The sequence below is a fragment of the Aspergillus steynii genome (genome assembly GCF_002849105.1).
Source record: "Aspergillus steynii IBT 23096 chromosome Unknown P170scaffold_2, whole genome shotgun sequence".
NCBI lineage: Eukaryota > Fungi > Ascomycota > Eurotiomycetes > Eurotiales > Aspergillaceae > Aspergillus > Aspergillus steynii.
The window spans coordinates 2,572,047-2,590,920 of NW_020194399.1; the positions used below are offsets into that span (position 1 = coordinate 2,572,047).

The 18,874-nt window shown below is 49.8% G+C and overlaps 7 protein-coding genes across 7 annotated transcripts; 5 read left to right on the forward strand and 2 right to left on the reverse strand.

The window, feature by feature from the left end:
* Positions 1-466: 466 nt before the first annotated feature.
* Positions 467-2,080, forward strand: P170DRAFT_423122 (putative feruloyl esterase; the record flags this gene model as incomplete). Its single annotated transcript, XM_024847484.1, has 2 exons — positions 467-1,675; positions 1,733-2,080. The coding sequence occupies 2 exons, from the start codon at positions 467-469 to the stop codon at positions 2,078-2,080; spliced, it is 1,557 nt and encodes a 518-aa protein (XP_024707530.1).
* Positions 2,081-2,838: 758 nt separating this feature from the next.
* Positions 2,839-5,541, forward strand: P170DRAFT_507076 (uncharacterized protein). Its single transcript, XM_024854444.1, has 2 exons — positions 2,839-3,325; positions 3,387-5,541. Exons 1-2 carry the CDS (start codon positions 2,979-2,981, stop codon positions 5,389-5,391), a joined length of 2,352 nt encoding a protein of 783 aa, XP_024707531.1. The 5' UTR covers positions 2,839-2,978; the 3' UTR covers positions 5,392-5,541.
* Positions 5,542-5,838: 297 nt separating this feature from the next.
* Positions 5,839-7,044, reverse strand: P170DRAFT_434043 (PLP-dependent transferase). The gene has a single exon (XM_024848627.1). It carries the CDS (start codon positions 7,036-7,038, stop codon positions 5,866-5,868), a length of 1,173 nt encoding a protein of 390 aa, XP_024707532.1. The 5' UTR covers positions 7,039-7,044; the 3' UTR covers positions 5,839-5,865.
* Positions 7,045-9,986: 2,942 nt separating this feature from the next.
* Positions 9,987-12,141, forward strand: cp6 (putative carboxypeptidase S1). The gene is made up of 5 exons (XM_024848628.1): positions 9,987-10,532; positions 10,613-10,943; positions 10,998-11,511; positions 11,561-11,827; positions 11,884-12,141. Exons 1-5 carry the CDS (start codon positions 10,294-10,296, stop codon positions 11,946-11,948), a joined length of 1,416 nt encoding a protein of 471 aa, XP_024707533.1. The 5' UTR covers positions 9,987-10,293; the 3' UTR covers positions 11,949-12,141.
* A 789-nt stretch (positions 12,142-12,930) lies between these two features.
* Positions 12,931-15,402, forward strand: P170DRAFT_402225 (glycoside hydrolase family 95 protein; the record flags this gene model as incomplete). The annotated part of the gene is made up of 2 exons (XM_024846412.1): positions 12,931-13,633; positions 13,683-15,402. The coding sequence occupies 2 exons, from the start codon at positions 12,931-12,933 to the stop codon at positions 15,359-15,361; spliced, it is 2,382 nt and encodes a 793-aa protein (XP_024707534.1). The 3' UTR covers positions 15,362-15,402.
* Positions 15,403-15,758: 356 nt separating this feature from the next.
* Positions 15,759-16,324, forward strand: P170DRAFT_348701 (uncharacterized protein; the record flags this gene model as incomplete). Its single annotated transcript, XM_024843692.1, has 3 exons — positions 15,759-15,831; positions 15,881-16,227; positions 16,277-16,324. The coding sequence occupies 3 exons, from the start codon at positions 15,759-15,761 to the stop codon at positions 16,322-16,324; spliced, it is 468 nt and encodes a 155-aa protein (XP_024707535.1).
* A 457-nt stretch (positions 16,325-16,781) lies between these two features.
* P170DRAFT_434046 (DUF4267 domain-containing protein) lies at positions 16,782-17,400 on the reverse strand. Its single transcript, XM_024848629.1, has one exon. The coding sequence runs from the start codon at positions 17,249-17,251 to the stop codon at positions 16,856-16,858; it is 396 nt and encodes a 131-aa protein (XP_024707536.1). The 5' UTR covers positions 17,252-17,400; the 3' UTR covers positions 16,782-16,855.
* Positions 17,401-18,874: the final 1,474 nt, after the last annotated feature.

Consider the following 18,874-nt stretch of genomic DNA (forward strand, 5'->3'; position numbering starts at 1 on the left):
GTTAGTGGCAACGCTGGTCTCCGGATCAATGGTTAACTCGACTGCTAATAACCTAATATCCACAGCAATGAGCATAAATGAAACGTTTTCAAGGAAATGTTCTCGAAGCTCATACCTACACGTAATATCAGTGGGTCCACAACCCCTATCCTCAACGACCTACACCTGTATGTATATCACAAGGCCTTTTTTCAACGGAGAAGAGGGGAGGGTCGATTGACATGGAGGTTCTAATTGGGTGACCCAGAATGGGATATCGCCGAGGGCGCCCAAAGAGGAAGTTCGTTTTCGCTTTAAAGTTTCTGCCTCCGCTACTATGGTACATACTACAGTGTAGGCATTAGGTACTCTGATTCAAGCTCCTTCAGAAAGGTATAAAGAGCCCGTAGGTGCAGGATACGATTTTGGTCCTAGATTACACCCATCCGAAATTTTCTTTGCTCCCAGACTCTCTTTTCTTATCAACATGTTGAATCACTCTTTAATAAATCACAATCATTGTTCACCTGAAGCCATCGCGACACCGACTGTATTCGGTGCCGAGATTCGCTCTTTATCTGCTTCTTGGGTTCAAAATTACACGCTGGATGTGCCCTCTACATTCAACTACAACCACGGTGATGTTTCTCTCCACAATGTCAACTTTTGCAACATTACCGTTACCTACACCCACCCCGGCCACGATGACCTGATTACGGTTGAGACATGGCTACCTCAGCAGTGGAACCAGCGACTACAGGCCACGGGAGGAGGGGGATGGAATGCGGGCCGATTCGTGTTGTCCGAGTTCTTCATGGCAGGGGCTATCGGTGAAGGCTATGCCGCCACAACGACCGACGCAGGACTCGGATATGCGTCGTCTCCCAACTCATGGGCCCTCGAGAGCCCAGGAAATGTGGACCTGTACGACGTCCAGAACCTGGGCTATGTCTCCTTGAATGACCAGGCGATTATCGGCAAAAGCCTGGTGCAGAGCTTTTATCGACAGAATGCCTCGTACTCTTACTGGAGTGGCTGTTCGCAAGGTGGGAGACAAGGGCTTATGCTCGCACAGCGATACCCTCATGCGTATGATGGCATCGCGGCGTCTGCGCCAGCCCTCGCCTTTACTGAGCTTGCGGCGACTGTGTATTACCCCCTTCTGGTCAAGAGCTGGGCTGGGACGTCTGCTTCGCCTCTAGCCTGTGAGCTAGAATTTATTACGGATGAAGCAGTCGCTGCTTGTGACTCTGTCGATAGAATTGTGGATGGGATAATCTCAGATCCCTCGGCATGCAATTTCGACGCACTTTCTGTCGTGGGCAAGACATTCAAGTGTTCATCCACTGGCAAGATGATGAACCTCACCAAACCCGCTGCCTTGGTAGCCAACGCGGCTTGGTCGGGCCCTCAAACAGCAGACGGTATGTCTCTCTGGTATGGCTTTAACCGCGGCGCCGACATCAGTGCGTTTGGAGGAGCTCCAGGGGTAAACACCAGTACATCGAGCGATCTATGGTTCCGATTGTTCGTGGCAAAGGATCCAGACTTCGATTCCACAAAACTCGGCCCTCGCGAATATGAACGGTATTTCCGTCGTGGTGTTCAAGAGTACGCTGGTCTCCTAAATGCCGACTCTCCTGACCTTACGGAGTTCAAAAACGCAGGCGGGAAACTGATCTCCTATCATGGCATGGTACTTCTCCTCACACATTTGAATTAAGAACATGTTCTAACATGGTTTACTTCCCAGGCTGATGAATCGATTCCGACGAAAAGCTCCCAGCATTATTATGACAGGGTCAGCGACGCCATGTCTGACGCTGGTAGCTTCTATCGCTATTTTGAGTCTCCCGGATTGGGTCATTGCTCAGGGGGTAAAGGCGGACAACCAGTGACAATCTTCAACTCCCTCCGTCGTTGGGTAGAAGATGGTGTTGCACCCGACATTTTGCCAGTGAACATAACTGGTTCAGACGGGACTGAACACTCACGGTTCCTGTGTCCTTATCCGACGAAGCCTTTCTATCAGAATGGTAATGGCTCTCACACTGAGTCTTTCAAATGTGTCGCCGCCAATGGCACTGAGGCTGCACACTGATCTTCATATAACAGGGTTCTGCCCACAATTTTGGATATGAAACGTTGCTGTTCGGCTTGATTATTGGCCGGGACAAGTTCTCAAAAGCAACAATCATTCGACGGAGCTGTCCCCGTCCCGTTATTGATAATAGGGTGCGAGGAGAGTTAAAGTCCTATATTATGTCAGATCGGAATGTAAAAACTAGATGTGAAGAATAAATGTAATTGGTCATTTAATCCTTACTTCATGTAAATAATGACGTTCGCCATACATGCAAGGTCATATAATATGTATCACAGAAGCTATAATTACAAAATTTCCCGGATTATTAAGGCCATTATTAGCATTAAGGATTAACACACATTTTCATGATGGAAAAAGTTAGAATGAGGAGTTAAATATAAAATCGGATTATATAAGTAGGAAAATCAAAGTTATGAAAGTTAATAATTCCAAAATTCATATAAGAATATCAATGCTTAACTGGATTATTTTGCAAAAGAATCCTCCATTAACGTCAAAGCCAAAATAACCGACAGATAATGCGTTCTACTCCGTATTTATTCCAATCTCTTTCCTTATGGATAGCGCTGCCTGTTCGACATGCCCCATCAGCCGAGGCTCACTGCCCCGGTTTTCTTAGTTGCTGGGAAGACACTAAACCCGTTCCATGCGGTCGACTCCGCGTTCCTCGGAGAAAGAGGCAATAGGCAAAATTTTAAAGAAAATTCTGTCGTGCAATCCGAGTGTTCTCGATGATACGGCAATTTGAGTCTGCATCTTGCTTTTAATGTGAAGACGTCAGCAACACATACTGATAGGGGACAAGATCAAGCGAATTCTGAACCTAGCCAGGCTGCGCAATCGCCTGAAACCTGCATGCTATGTCCACCACTCTGGTCACGCCCACTCCGCCATGCAGATCTGGTCAGCCTTGTGGACCCCGTATCTCTTCCTGCATCTTCTGTCCGTACAAGCCGCGTGGGTGAGCAAATTCTATTGCGCCTCGTCGCAGCCAACCGACCCTGCGGAGAAGGACTTTCGCGTCGATAGTCTGCATGGTTTCTTCGACACCCTGGATAGTTCGACACGTTTGAGATTATCTATATTGGGGGTCCACAATGTCTCGCAATTCTCTTGTAGTGATCTCGATCTCGCGGGGCTTGGGGATGCTGCGAGACTCCATGTTCTAGGCCATCCAGTGGGCCATGTAGAGCATGTGAGGAGTGATTGTCCGCTCCCTATCACGGACACCCTGACCCCGTATGTACAATGGCCCACAGAATTTTCCAATCGACGTGGTCTGACTTTATCCCTCCTCTAGCCCCGAAGGTCTTCTGTTCTCGAAATTCGAGATCGGCTACTCTTTCAGCAGCAATCATCGGCTCCAGACCCTCGCGACGGAGATCAGCTTTCACTCGCAGTCTGGCGATGAACTCGATTGTGCTGCTGTTAAAATTACCCCAGACATTGGGAAAGATGTATCTGCTGTTATCACCTATCTACCTTTTGCCGTGGTAGTGTTAGTTGGTCTAGCTTCATGGTACAATCGATCCAATGCGCTGGAAACCCACTCACACACTGAGCATCAAAGCCCCTGGGCTTCCCAAAATCTCATCTGGGCGATCATTCTTGACGTCTCAGATTACATCCGATACTTACAGTTTGTATTCTTAGCTGGCTCACTCACGATGGAGTATCCGGGGTTTTACCAACCGGTGGCCAGCCAGGTGGCCTGGTCATCGCTCTTATACTGGAGTGGCCCGATCGACCATGGTTTCACGTACAGAGGGGTTGAGGACGGCATGTATGTCAGTAACGGATCCTACGGGTTGGAATATATGTCCCAGATGCTGGGATTTCCTCAAATGCCTGATATCATGTTCGACACGTTCATTAACCTGTTTCTCTTGATCTCCGGCCTGGTCGTCGTTCTCGTGGCCCTCTACCTCCTTACATTCGGACCCAGTCAAAAGCTCCCGTTCCCGCTGGCTTTACGCGATGGCAGTTATATGACTCTCGGTTTGACCTTGTCGTTCTTCAGTCTTCCGCTCTTGTCCTTTATGTCTTACGAGCTGATTCTCATTGGATATCTGCCGAATTACCGAGTCATTCTCGTCGGACTCGGCATGGTCATTATTGTTCTCGCGAATTACCTCATCAAGCGCCAGTTTGACTCGCGTATTGAAATGGAGGATCCATCGCCACTGGGCGATCTCAATACGGAATATCAGCCGAGCCTTCTTCGAGAGGCTCTGACGGCTTTCTCGCACTATCTGCCCCCCGCCATCCCGTTGGTGCAAGGGATCGTGATCGGTGGTTTACAAGACTACGGCCTAGTACAGCTGCTATTGCTGGGCTTTTGCGAAGTTACATTTCTTATTCACGCAGCGGTTCAACGGCGCTTGCAGATTTTTGCATCCAGAAATGCATGGTGTGCTGTAGTTCGGCTTCTGACACTGTGTCTGGGCATTTCCTTCACCACCTCTCTAAGTGAGTCCGGTCGTCAATGGATTGGATACCTTATGTTATGTCTCCACGGTGTGGTTATCCTAGCCTTCCTCCTGCTTTCTATATGGGAGATATCTCGTGCATTGCGCAAAGGAAAGTTTCTGCCGAGGTTACGCACCCCCCAGTCTCTGGTGCTCACGGACCTTGAACCTGCCCGCCGCAGCGCCAGCAGTGGGTCGACATCGGATATTAATCCCTCGATTGATCAAAAAGGCAGCTTTGATAGTTTCGCGGACTATAACCGTCCCGGATCGTCTGGCACGTCCTCATACAGGGGCTTCGACACACCGATCAGCTTCAACAACTATCACAATTTTACAGCACCTCCGACCTCGACACCGACAAATACAAAGCACTACGTCACTGACTTCTCGGCCTTTTACCGTGCTCCTCGAGCCCGTTCAGGGCCTCAGTCTCTTCATGCGGCTACTGGAAGGAGATCAACATCTGGCAGTTTTAGTTCGCCGGCGGATCCGAGCGCTCACTCCTCATTCGAAAGTAAGGCTGCAAATCGCCTGTCGCGGAACACTCTCGATGAGTGGTTAGATGTTCCTGGTCGCTCGAATGTCGATTATTCAGTCAGAGAATCGGATCAGTTTTATGGCAGACCTAAAATTAGCAGTGCGGTCTCCGAGGCTTCCTCGACGGTTGGGTTAACTAGGAATAGCAGTGGCGATATATCAGGGAGGGAGGCACTGCAGGGCTGGGCCAGACAGGCTGTATCTCGTTTGAGGGAACCCAAAAAAGGGAAGAAGAAGGGGTTCGAGGTAGTGAGGCCACCGAGACCAGGACCGCCAGGTGGGCCAGGGCCTGTGTGATTTTCATCCTCCTAAAGCAAGTCGATCAGATATGACCAACTGATACGAGTGGGCAATGGCATGTCATTTGGTTTCCAGGAGGGGTGATAGTGATAATTGGTGTTTCGCACGGCTTGCACATTGTCTACTTAGCTGTCGACTTATCTGTCGGTCTAATACTTATACCTACGCTAATAAAATGTTATCGTGCCTTTGTGATTTGTGATTCCCTGATGCCTTGGTGCCTGGAGACTTTAGTATTTATTCGACCTCAGAAACACAATCTTCTTATAATAAACTCATAATCTCCCCTGAAAAGCTTGATTTGGCCAATAAACCAATATTCGACTGCGTATACATCATCCTGGATTAAGCTCCCCATAGCATGTGGCACTCTAAGCTGTGGTAGTTGAGTAGTGTTGATAAATTGAAATCTAAGGAATGGGGCTCCCAAAAAGAAACCCCGTGAGGAAAACGAAATACCGGAAAGCACGCTCATATTTTAGAGCTTGTCTGATTGAACTTTTTCCACAACGTAGGAAATACTTCCATGATCCGATCGACATCCTTGATACAGTTGTAGCCATGAAAGCTAAATCGAACTCTCCCCTGGCCATTCCACGCGTAGATACCGGCCTTGGCCATTTCATCCACGATTTCGGAAGCTCGCTCACAATCAACAGTCACGCTAGCACCGTGTTGATCTTTAGCTGTTGGCGTAGAGGAATGTATGCTTTTCGTCTTGAGTCTTTCGAGTAGTGCCGTTGTCAACGTTTGAACGTGCTCCTCAATCTTACTAGCGTCCCATTGTTTGAGATATTCCAAAGATTCCCGCAGAACGTAGATCGGAAGATGTGCGGGATTACCCCGGCTAAAGCACATTGCATCGTTGCGAGCCTCAAGGAAATGACTTTCCCATTGTGGTCGAACTGCTCCGAGGGCGAGAGAATGCCAGCCTCCAGTGATTGGTCTCCAGTTTGGCATCTTTGATTGGTTCCAGTATGCGATCGCGGCTCCAGTTGTCCCGAGTAGCCATTTATAGCATGCAGAGAATGCAAAGTCCGCAACCGATGCATCGATCGGTGTATATCCGGCAGCCTGGGTGAAATCGACAAGGAGAATAGCGCCAACTGAGTCGGCTACCTGTCGATAGAATGAGAGGTCGACCCGAGTGCCATCATAATAGGACACGTAGCTCACGGCAATGAGTCGAGTCCTCTCGTTGACCTTTTCTTGTAGCTCGTTCCTCTTGTAATAGATTACTTCTGGGGACTTGATCGGGCCTCCCCTGGAATCCTTTTGCTTTTGTTGGTGTTTGAAGGCAAACGGGCCAACCAGGCTGGGAAATTCGTCCACGTGAACGCAGACATTATCGTCGTCTCTCCAATCCAACGATTCAAGAACCATAGAAACACCATCGGCGACACTCGGCGCAAATCCAACCTCGTGATTGGCAACTCCCCAGGCTTGAGAAACTAGGGTTCGAACGTCGTCCAGGTATTGCGTTTGGTGAAAGCGACCGATATGGCCCGAAGACTTGTCCTTCATATATTTTTCGAGGGCTTTACTTTGCCCTTTGAGAGGCAAGGACTCACCAGCAGCGCAAACATGGGTGATTTCGGGGATTCTGTGAAATAATTCAAGCGAGAATAGAGGTCGGTCTGCCATTTTGACTATGGATACCGAGCCTGACAGGATATATTCCGATCCGCGGGGACACAGCCTTTTATCTATCGCTTTTACGTAAGGCAAGACTGTGTGGGTGGAAGACGAGTGAAGTTAACCGGCGCGCCAGTGGTGGGGAGTATTTGGCACGCAATAATTGCCGAATTATGCGTTTCCCTGTAGTACTCGCTCCTTTCTGCTCTTCGTTCTGGTGGTAGCATAACTAACTCTGTTTTGGTAGGCATACTCACTGGTCATAACCTACAAGCCTAAAAAAAACCCCCTTAACAAAAGGTAAAAGCTATATCCCCACCACCTGCTCTCCCTCTGCAGGACCGTTATCATCACCTATAACCCTACAAACTGTGGGTTGTGCCATGGTCTCGACGAAAGGGATTTCCGGGAGAATATGTCAAGGTAACTGTAGATACACGCTGCAGTACTTTTTGGCATGATCCCTCTGCATTTCTTGACGTACAGTTGCCAAATACCAGGGCTAACGACAGAAGCCCCGCAATTCCCCGCCTTTACGACTTGTTATTCTCACAAACAGCGCAGGGAAAAGATCCGGTCAACCCCACACTGTGGCGCCTCTACTTAGGGTACGTAATTACTCTTACTTACAAATCAACAAATGATGAAGGGTAACCCTTGAGTGCAAGTAGTATATGTGCTCTGCTAATGTTTATAGTGTGTCCTCGACTCGACGAGATACGAACATGAAAGCCAAGTCAACATGTCTTTCTATGTTTGCTCTTCGTGCTACTTCTCTCATAATATATGAAGCACTCTGTTACTATATCCAAGAGATATGGAACGAAGAATACGCCCGTTGCTTCCTGGAATTTACGCCGCAAGCTTGACATGCTACCCGACTGCGGAAAATATTGACCAACAAACCCAACGCAAGTATACTCTTCGGCTTATAGGATTAGGTATCACCGACTTCGTGGTCATGGGCTCCCATGGTGAAGCACCCTGGTTGGCGATCGAGAAGCGTAGTATAATTATCCGTGAGACCAGAAAAATGGGTCTCTATCCACCCTCTACAAGAGCAGCTACAGACCAGGCTTAAAATGACCTTTGGGTTCATTGAAATAAATATCAAGCAATGAACAGGGATCACGTTGTGAGAGTCCGTTCATTGTGTTTAAGCGGAGTACTCAATACTTGCGGAATATATCTTACTCAAATAAACTTTGAATTTCTGTGATAGATCCTTTTTCCAAGCGATGCCGTCAAATAGCCCGCGTAGTCTCATCCTCAAACAATGTCGATCAGGTATAACCAACTGAGACGAGTTGGAAATGATATGTCATTTGGTTTCAAGACATTCCTTTTGACTCTCACAGACATGACGCGCGGAAGTCCTACCCGCCGACAGCTGAAACACGATCAAAGTTCGAGCGCCAAGTTCTGTTCCCCTTCTAGACCCACACACTTGGTGCAATCATAAGCAGAACCGACACTTGAGCTGTTTCCAGGCTTACGGCCGACGTAATCGGCCAAGGCAGGGCCTTCCAAGCCTGACTTAAAGAATACGAGCAATCCTGACAGGTCTAGGCCATTCTAATTATGGTGCTTGATTAGGCAGACCACGACGATGATTTCTTGGTGCACGAAAATATTATACTCAGAGCGTGGTCTCATCAATATAGTGACGGTCCGAAGAAAGATACTTTGCTTTGATAATATCATTGTTAGATGGACTGGGACTGAAATATCCTATCCCGGGGATAACGAAATCGTTTGCTTATTTTTAGGCATTCTTTCACAACAAGACCCCAGTTAATTTGGTGTTTTTGATTGGTAATTCCTGTACCTGGATATTCCAATCCGAGGTCTTTAGGGGGTATCAAAGAAACTGATTCGTGATCAAAAATCGTTTGGAAGTTCTCAAATCATGTGTCCTGAGTAACCGGGCGCTAGACAATATTCGCTCTCGGAAATTTCTTAGCGAAGACTGCAGTTACTATAGTCTGCATGGCTTCCGCGCGTTCCGACCGTTCGAATCGATAATCATGTACGAACTGACTATATTTGCTCAGAGATATACAATCTGCAAACCATGCCGTCGGACTCCGCATTTAACATGGAAACGATTGTCCTGGTGCAGTTAATATCCAGGAAGCTTGGTTGAGCATATTTAGCAGATTTTAGGCTGGTGGTGTCATTGCAGATCACTTATCCCAGCACCATGTTGTCTGTGAAATGTGTACTCCGTAGATTGAATGATTGATCTGAACGGAGAGATCAAGGGAGCGGAAGGGATTTCCTGCCTCAGGCGACCGTAAGGGGGATGACCGCGGGAGCCCTACTTTCCACTTGTCCGTCTGGCGATGTGACGGATCACCGATTTCCAACAGGGCGTGGCAATGGAATCCAGTCTCCACCAGGGTCCTCTGATCGTTACTAAAGATAGAAGGTGAGTCGACCAGATCGATGTTCATCACGTCTGTGCTCGCGATCCCCGAACGGTTCTGCACAATCTGCTGTTTTTCCCACTGGACAAACCATGGCACAGTATACATCCCAAATTATGGCCTGATATCTCAACTCCCCTGAATGACCACAATTTACTATGGCGGACATTTTCGCCCGGTCGGACCCCAACTGAATCCGACGGGGATCTCCATCGACTGACGACGACATTTCTGGGCAGTGGGCTCAGCCTCTGGCCTCAGCAGGCCCTCATTGGGCCCACAAGTGGATGATCGTCAGTTCTGGGCAGCTTCCAGGCCAAGCCACTTGTCGCCCAGCGCCGACAGCTTTTCTCCGCTCGCCGGGGCCAAACTGGCGCACTGCAGCGGCGAATGCAACGCTACGGAAGGTATCAGCGCCCTCCGTCGCCAACACCCCTGCGGTGGCGTCTGACGCCGGCTCCACTTGACAGACAATGAAGCTTCGGGGGTCAGCACCCGTCGTTCCCTCCGGCGCTGTGATTGCTGCAGGATGGCCCCTGCCAAGGGTCGAATCGCCGACGACAAAGACGGTCAATAACGTCGCCCATCAATAACAGCTCTGTCAATAGGATGGCCCTATTGCTCCGTTCGGCTTGCCGGTGGATCGTGGCCTGCAGAAGGATGCGGGTGGGTGTCGTTGGAATCTCCTTGGCTCAGTCTGATACTTAACCTGGCTCCTTTCAGGAGCTGATGTTAAACCCTTCTTTTTCTCCCTCCCTCTTTCTCTTTCGATTGTAGACGGTGGACAGTGTCGGTTCGGTTTTTATTCTATATTTTGTTTCTGTGCGGCTTCAAGATGCGGTTCTTCAATTTAGCGTGGCTGGTGCCCGCCGTTCTGGCGATTCCTCATTCCGACCGTGCAAACACCGTGTCGACTGTCAAGCGTGATGGCATCACGTACAATGTCTTCGAGCACCGTGCGACCGGGTCGAAACTCGAATTCGTCAAGAACTCGGGCATCTGCGAGACGACTCCCGGTGTGAACCAGTACTCCGGCTATCTCTCGGTCGGAGAGAACATGAACATGTGGTTCTGGTAAGGCGATGTGATGCCTGTTGCCGATCTGCTCCGATCGTCTGCATTATCGTTAAGTTAACGGACAATTTTCTCCACAGGTTCTTCGAGTCTCGCAACGATCCCAAGAAGGCGCCTCTCGCTGCCTGGTTCAACGGCGGCCCGGGCTGCTCGTCCATGATCGGACTGTTCCAGGAACATGGTCCCTGCCACTTCGTCGACGGTGAAAAGAAGCCGTCGCTGAACGAGCACAGCTGGAATAACTACGCCAACATGCTATACATTGATCAGCCGATCGGCGTCGGCTTCTCGTACGGCACGAACAACGTCACCAGCACGGTCACGGCCGCTCCGTATGTGTGGAAGCTGCTTCAGGCGTTCTACGATCAGTTCCCTGAGTACGAGAGCCGTGACTTTGGTCTGTTCACCGAGGTAATTCCATTCTCGTTCTAACCATCTTGGCCTGTTCACTCAGAAACTATATAGTCCTACGGCGGCCACTACGGCCCCGAGTTCGCCTCCTACATCCAGGAGCAGAACAAGGCCATCGAGTCCGGCTCCGTCGAGGGCCAGAAGGTCGACCTCGTCGCCCTCGGCATCAACAACGGGTGGTTCGACACCAGCATCCAGCAACAGTCCTACATCGACTTCGCCTACAACAACAGCTACCGGTCTTTGATCTCCGAGAAGCAGCGCGACGGGTACCTCCAGACCCTCAAGGAAGTCTGCCTGCCCGCGGTCGAGAAATGCACCAAGACCGGAACCAACGACGCCTGCCGCGAGGCCTCCTCCACCTGCTACTCCACCGTCGAGGGGCCCATCATGGGGGCTGACGACTTTGATGTCTACGATGTGCGTCGCGGTTCGGATGATCCTGAGCCGCCTTCCACCTACAGCGACTACCTGGCCGACGAGGAGGTCAAGAAGGCTATCGGGGCGCGCTCGAAATACAGCGAGTGTGCCAATGCGGCGAGCGCCAAGTTCTCAACCACCGGGGACAGTAAGTACTATTATCCTGTTTATAACGCATGCAGACTGACGTGTGTTAGACCCTCGCTCGTTCCTCTCCGCTCTGTCGGAGGTCGTGCAGTCCGGCATCTCCGTGCTTGTCTGGGCCGGCGACGCCGACTGGATCTGCAACTGGATCGGGAACTACGACGTGGCCAACGCGGTCGAGTTCGACGGCCAGGACGAATTCAAGGGTAAATCGCTGAAGCCGTACACTGTCAACGGCACCGAGAAGGGCACGTTCAAGACGGTCGACAACTTCTCGTTCCTGCGCGTCTACGAAGCCGGACATGAAGTCCCTTACTACCGTAAGTCATTTCGCTCATATTACGTCCGGAAACTCGCATTTCTAATCAAGCTTTAGAACCGGAGGTCTCGTTCCAGGCGTTCAAGCAGACTTTGCAGAAGAAGCCCATCTCTTCTACTTAGAGCATCTGACCAATCTGACTATGCTGGTCAGATTTGAGATCCCATCGACTGGGCCTCATGTACATACAGAACGGATGGCCTTGATGGTTGAATCCCGACTGATGGTAATATATACATATTTATTTTGCATACATGTCTATAGTTTTAATACATCGATAGCTGCCGTTAGTAGCAATGAATTTGCCTTCAATTCTCTCTTGTCTTTTGAATTAGTCACTTGCTATTCTTGGTTAATTTCATTCATGCGAAGGGTTTAGCCTGCTACAAAGAGGTATTACAAATCTGTGTGTTACTATTCCTAGTTGTGATACCCACATCTTTGTTTGCTACTAATAGGTTCTGGGGTAGTTTGATCTTCAAAGAGATTCGTCTGGGTAATTGCTGCGAATTGGATAAAAGTCCTGCTCTTCTACCAGATTTTGCCATGAAGCTACGGTCAGAAAAGACAAAAATGCGGACAATCCGGCAAGGTGCCTGAAGTTGATGTCATAGTCTTCAGGAATGACAAACAAAACACCCGACAGCTACACAATCTTCCGACAAACGTACATGGTCTTTATGGAATATGGCTAATTCTGATAATCTGGGAAGCTCGGTGTTTGCTTTTTTCCTCTGTTTGGTTATCCCAGGTATAATCACCAGGCAAGGGTTCAACTTCATCGGCTCAATAACACCATTAACAAACCATCCCCCTCAAAAAAATTGCCTAAATCCAAGACAGGATAAATAGCCAATTTGAAATCCATCGGGAAATTTCCACACGCGATCTTCACAATCCGACTGCTATTCGTGGAATACCAGGAACCGAGCATGGATGGGTGATGATCAGCGGGGTTGCTGCATTAGAGCTTCATTAGTCCCTGCCCCAGTCTGCATCATCGTCACAATCAATCCATCGCAATGAGGTCAATTCAGCAGGTATAAAGCTGTCCCAAATTTCACAATCAAATCCAAATACCACGACCATGCATCTTTCCCAGCCATGTTATTCTCTCGCATCACTATCCCCTCAGCGCTGGGCCTTCTCCCCGTCGTCCAGTGCCTGAACGCCTCGCATTTCACATGGTACACGTCCGGCGCATCGGACTTCGCATCAACCCTACCAATCGGAAATGGTCGACTCGCGGCAGCGGTCTGGGGCACCCCCGTTGAGAATATCACGCTGAACGAGAACTCCGTCTGGGGCGGTCCATTCAAAGACCGTGCGAACCCTGATGCCTATGACGCCCTGGGCGACGTTAGGGAGCTGCTTCAGAATGGCAGTTTAACGGAGGCAGGGCAGCGTGCACTTGCTGATATGGTTGCCATTCCGGACTCGCCGCAAAGTTATCATCCTGTTGCGAGCTTGGTGTTGGACTTTGGGCATGAGAGGGAGGGTATGGAGGATTATGTGAGGAGTTTGGATACGTATACTGGGACGGCGGAGGTGAGTTATGTGTATGACGGGGTTAGGTATACCAGGGGGTTTGTGGCGAGTTATCCAGGGGATGTGCTTGGGTTTAGGGTCGAGGCTAGTGAGGAAGGGAAGTTGGATTTGAGTGTAGCGTTGGAGAGGGAGAGGCTTGTGTTGGAGAACGAGGCGGAGGTGGTGGATAGGGCTGGGAAGTTGGTGCTGAAGGCGGAGACGAGTGAGAATGAGAATCCGATTCGGTTCGCTGCTGGTTTGAGAGTTGTTGCTGATGGAGGTTGGTTTCTCTGTCGGGTGGATATGTTTATTGCTAACCTTTTGGACAGGTGAGGTCACGGGCAATGGGTCCTCGATCGTGGTGAGGTCGGCATCGACTGTGAACATCTTCTTTGATACAGAGACCTCGTACCGCTATGACAGTCAAGAGAAATGGGAAGCACAACTAAATGATATATTGGATGCCGCAGTTGAGAAAGGATATTCCGGTCTCCGAGAGGAAGCTGTCAAGGACTATACCTCTCTCATCGGACGTGTGAATCTGGATCTGGGCTCCTCTGAATCTGCTGGAAACCAGACAACCGACACGCGACTGAGGAACTACAAGGAGAAGCCCGATCAAGACCCTGAACTGGTCACTTTGATGTTCAACTTTGGGCGGCATCTGCTTTTGTCTTCGTCACGGCGCTCAGCCTCCCCTTCATTGCCGGCCAACCTGCAGGGAATCTGGAATCAAGATTACAGTCCCGCATGGGGTGGCAAGTACACGGTGAACATCAACTTGGAGATGAACTACTGGCTCGCACAAGTCACCAATCTGGCTGAGACCTTTGAACCGTTCGTGGAATTATTGGAGACAGTTCGTCCTCGTGGCGAAGCGATGGCCAAAAGCATGTATCACTGCGACAGCGGGTTTGTCCTGCATCATAACACCGATCTCTGGGGAGACACGGCGCCCACCGACAATGGCACGGCCTATACTATCTGGCCGATGGGGGGTGCGTGGCTGGCGTCTCAACTCATGGAGCAATACCGGTTCACCCAGGACAAGAAGTTTCTGGAAGAACGCATTTGGCCTCTTTTGCAAAGTGCAGCCCATTTCTACTACTGCTACCTCTTCACCTTCGAAGGCTACTACAGCACCGGCCCATCCTGCTCCCCCGAAGCCTCATTCAAGGTACCCTCAGACATGACCAAGGCAGGCAGCAAAGAAGCCCTCGATATCGCCCCCACGATGGACAACTCCCTGCTATACGAGCTCTTCACCGCGATCAACGAAACCTGCATCACCCTCTCCCTATCCAGTGACGAAGACTGCACCACCGCAGTCAAGTACCTCGCCAAAATCAAACCGCCGCAGATTGGATCGAGCGGCCGGATTCTGGAATGGCGCAACGAATACGAGGAATCAGCCCCCGGCCACCGCCACATGAGTCCAATCGTGGGTCTCTTCCCGGGCTCCCAGCTGACCCCATTGGTAAACGAGACCCTGGCCCAGGCTGCCAAGGGCTTCTTGGATCGTCGTATCGAAAGCGGCAGTGGAAGTACTGGCTGGTCGCGCGTCTGGACAATGAACCTCTATGCTCGCCTATTTGACGGCGACGCCGTATGGAATCACACGCAGACCTTCCTGCAGACGTATCCGAGCTCGAACCTGTGGAATACGGACGGTGGGCCTGGTACGGCTTTCCAGATCGATGGCAATTTTGGGTTTGTCTCGGGTATTGCGGAGATGTTGTTGCAGAGTCATGAGGTTGTGCATTTGTTGCCGGCGTTGCCGTCGGCGGTAGAGACGGGGAGTGTGTCGGGATTGGTTGCTAGAGGAAATTTTGAGGTGAGTATAGAGTGGAAGGATGGAGCGCTGGAGGAGGCAACGGTTCTATCGAAGAGTGGAGGGAAGCTGGCGCTTCGAGTGCAGGATGGAAAGTCGTTCTCGGTGGATGGGAAGAAGTATGCGGAGCCTGTTGAGACCGAGGCTGGCTCGACATACACAATCACCCTTTCGTAAAAGATGGTTGGATATGTTCGGCGGTTCTACATTTCCATTCAGGCCAGGGGTGATGTCAATGTGCCATACTGTCGAATTGTTCGCTCCACTTCCGTGCGTTGGCGGCTTGAATGCACAATACGACCAATCCTGTCCATTCTAAATATATACTCCTTGTTTGGCCCAGGAGGGCACAGCCCTGACCCGAGCCAAGTCTGTATGTCTAAGACATCGTTCGTGAAGTTGGTCATGCAATCAATAGCTATTGACGTTGCCGCCTTGAATCAATAATAGATCTCTCGTCCTTTGGCACACTCGAGGAAATACCCCCCGTCCATGCTATAAATACCTCTTCATTTCCCGCGAGACTACTGCCAGTCGCAACAAAAACATCTACCGTCCTTCGTACTACCACAATATGAAGCTCCCAGCTACTCTCTCCGCAGCTCTCCTGGCCGTGTCTGCCGCCGCGCAGTTCGACAAAAACCTCCGTAAGCTCTCCCCCTTCCCCCTCCCATCCCAATGCTCACTCCCTTTCAGCATGGGGTAAACGCGACTACGCCTGCATCAACGTCTACCAAGGCATCCCCGACCATTCGACCGTCGCCCCGGGAGCCGAAATCACCCTGAAGTTCAACCGCGAACCGACAGGGCGCTGCGACTCCAACCTTTCCCAGTACCCGGGTACTCCCTACGCCGTGTGGCTGTATAATAACCCGGTGCGCAACCGCGATGTCGTGTCCTGGGACCAGAGGGTCAAAATCACCGACGGGGTGGACGAGCATGGCGGTGAAGTGACGATCACCATCCCTGAGGATTTGCCTGCTGTCGGCGATGACTCGGTTTGGTATTTGAGGGTGGATACGGTGCTGTCGACGGCGCCGCAGGTGAGTTTGTTCTGACCATTGGGTTGGATGGATAGGCTGACGAGGGTAGATGCCGAGTTTGTTTAATGCTACTGGACCGTTTGCTATTCGGGAGTAGGTTGAGTTGGTTTGGATAGGGCCATATTGGTAGATAATGCGAGGCGATCGTATTAGACAGTGAGGATATAATTAAGTGCACTAGGCGACCTTTGGGTCCAGATCTGGATCATTGCTTTGTGATTTTGTTCCAATGTAACGAGCACGTTTTCGGGACATAGCTTTAGCCACGGCACCAATTAAACAAAGAAAGCTAATGATAGACGTCATTTTCAAGCTTATTAGCGGGGCGTTAGTCCTCTCATGCGAGGAGTGTCCTCCAACGGTGACACTCCGTGGGGGCCAGTCTAAGAGCTGCAGAGGGTAGAAAGCCATACAACGCTATATTGATTCAGATAGAGTGCTCTATCATTATAGGGATGATGTTAAAAAGCGATTGATGCTAATGTTTGTAGGCCCGGGTTATGTTTCTGAGTACGCAGCCATTCAACAGGTCCAGCAGGGCTTTTTGGTTGATGAACTTGAAAAAAAAAAAAAAAAGAAAAAGAAAAAGGCTGCTCAGTAACAGCACCAAACCAACGCAATAAACAGATCAAACACTATCCAACAGCCCCGTGCACAAGACCCCAATCAACAGAGCGACAGGAGCATATCCCCAATGACCCCACTGGCCATGACCGTGGGCCCAGCAAATAGCTCCGTCGCCAAAAGCCACCCCACCGATGGCGATCATGATCCACCCCAATGCTTTCCGGCTGCCGAAGAATGCAGCAGAGTAGACGGCCAGGCCCATGAAGATATCGCGGATGCCGTAGACGGCGAGGAGGTCGTCAACGACGCGTTTCTCGGTGGGAGAGACGGGCGCGTCCCATTCGAAGAAGGTGAGGGCGTGGTCGGGGCGCAGGATAGCGTTGATGCCGAACGCAATGCAGGTGGTTGCACAGGCGGTGGCTGCGATGGTGAGGCTTTTGGATTGCGAGAGGTGCATTTTGAAGTCGAGTTGATAGGATATGTGTTCTAGAGGTCAGAGTAGAGGGATAGAGAGGGACTGGAGATGTAGTGAAAATTGCTGAGGTATTGGTCTTGGGGAGGCTCCAGATTTTTATGGCGGAGCTCAAAAGTCTTTGTTTCTCTGCGTTGGAGATCCGTTGGTTGACTGATGCTGCTGGAAGGCTGCCTGCTCTTGGCGTTCCTTCGGATTTAGACGGACATAACAACCTAGAGGGTTTTGTTGACATTTTGTCATCTTTTGAACCCTACTTTCTCTTGAATCATCATTGACTGGATTGCTATAATTAAGCTCTAAGTTTGCTGTTGGGGGGTGGTATGGTGTCCATCTACATATAAGATTCTATATAGTTCTGCTGGCCTGGCCTGCTTCTGCTGGTGTGTGGGATGTCGCTGTATACCGAATTTAAAAGCCTTATTTAAGGAAGGGGGTTGCCCCGGTAACCTTATACCCTGTGAAGGACCTTTTCGCATAACGACGGTGTAGCAAACTACGCATGCACAACGTAGCCAAGGACATACTCACGCTATAATTTGCTCTTTTATCTCGCCGTTCAGGACAGTAGATCATTTCTGCTACCGGAATAAACCCGCTCGATCAGCATTAACCAACTGCCATAGTCCGAGCAGGATGTAGTGGGACTCGAAAGACCGATCGTCATTCATGGCTGGGCATGGTCTTACATTCTACGGCAACACAGATTTGCTTCTCATCAGCTGGAACGACAAGCTATCACTCATTCAGACAGGGATTTTAGACTCGTCTATCAAATGGGCACAAGGGAATTATATTAGCTAGCTTAGGAGAGGACAGGATGATACAACGACTTAGGCGCGCTTTAGCTATGCCAGATATTAAAGGAGATACTGCGGGCCTCTTCAAATGTCTTGACAGAGTAATTAGCCGAAGACCTTGATGAAAAATTCAGTATTTACTTTAAGACCTTGGAAACTATATTCCATCCTTCTCATACCATTTCTTCATGATAATAAACAACTCGTTTGACCGTTCACCACCAGTAATCTTTATTTTGCCAGTATCAGAGTAGAAGATCCCCTTAAATTATCGTCATGTCTTTATTTATAATCTTCTCTAACTTAACACCAAAGAATACTGCATGTCTGTCCAAATTTATCACAAGACAATAACAGGCTTTCCAGGAAAAAGCACATAATTTGCTTCCGTGTCAGATTTTAACGTTTCAACCGCCAAAGTGCCCTTCTTTCTCCTGGTATTAACAGCTTTTCAAACGTGCCCAGTTTTCTGAGTCTTCGAAGAAGATCCATGCGTCGCTCTGCCTCTAGTCTTGGGCGTCGACGATGACGCAGAATATGCGGGTGCTGGAGCATGAGGTCCGTTCGCGTAGAGCTGCTTGCAGGTTTCTACCCCTCTGCTCTGCAGCGCGGGCGTGCATTTGGGCATCAACCACCCGCCTCCCGTTTATATCTGTATAGGTCCGATGCCCAATTTCCTCCATGTATAGAGATGTAATGTACATATGTGTTATATATGAGATATTTTTGAGATGCTATTTCTTTTGTCTATGACTACCGTAATATACATCATTAAGGACGTATGTAAAATAAAGTGTAGCCTATAATC

Excerpts from the sequence above, each read along its gene's own strand:
- P170DRAFT_507076 (XM_024854444.1), top strand. The coding sequence starts at position 2,979 with ATGCAGATCTGGTCAGCCTTGTGGACCCCGTATCTCTTCCTGCATCTT. Across the intron at positions 3,326-3,386 it reads ATCACGGACACCCTGACCCC|CCCCGAAGGTCTTCTGTTCT; the intron begins GTATGTACAATG and ends TCCCTCCTCTAG.
- P170DRAFT_434043 (XM_024848627.1), bottom strand. The coding sequence starts at position 7,038 with ATGGCAGACCGACCTCTATTCTCGCTTGAATTATTTCACAGAATCCCC.
- cp6 (XM_024848628.1), top strand. The coding sequence starts at position 10,294 with ATGCGGTTCTTCAATTTAGCGTGGCTGGTGCCCGCCGTTCTGGCGATT. Across the intron at positions 10,944-10,997 it reads ACTTTGGTCTGTTCACCGAG|TCCTACGGCGGCCACTACGG; the intron begins GTAATTCCATTC and ends GAAACTATATAG. Across the intron at positions 11,828-11,883 it reads ACATGAAGTCCCTTACTACC|AACCGGAGGTCTCGTTCCAG; the intron begins GTAAGTCATTTC and ends ATCAAGCTTTAG.
- P170DRAFT_434046 (XM_024848629.1), bottom strand. The coding sequence starts at position 17,251 with ATGCACCTCTCGCAATCCAAAAGCCTCACCATCGCAGCCACCGCCTGT.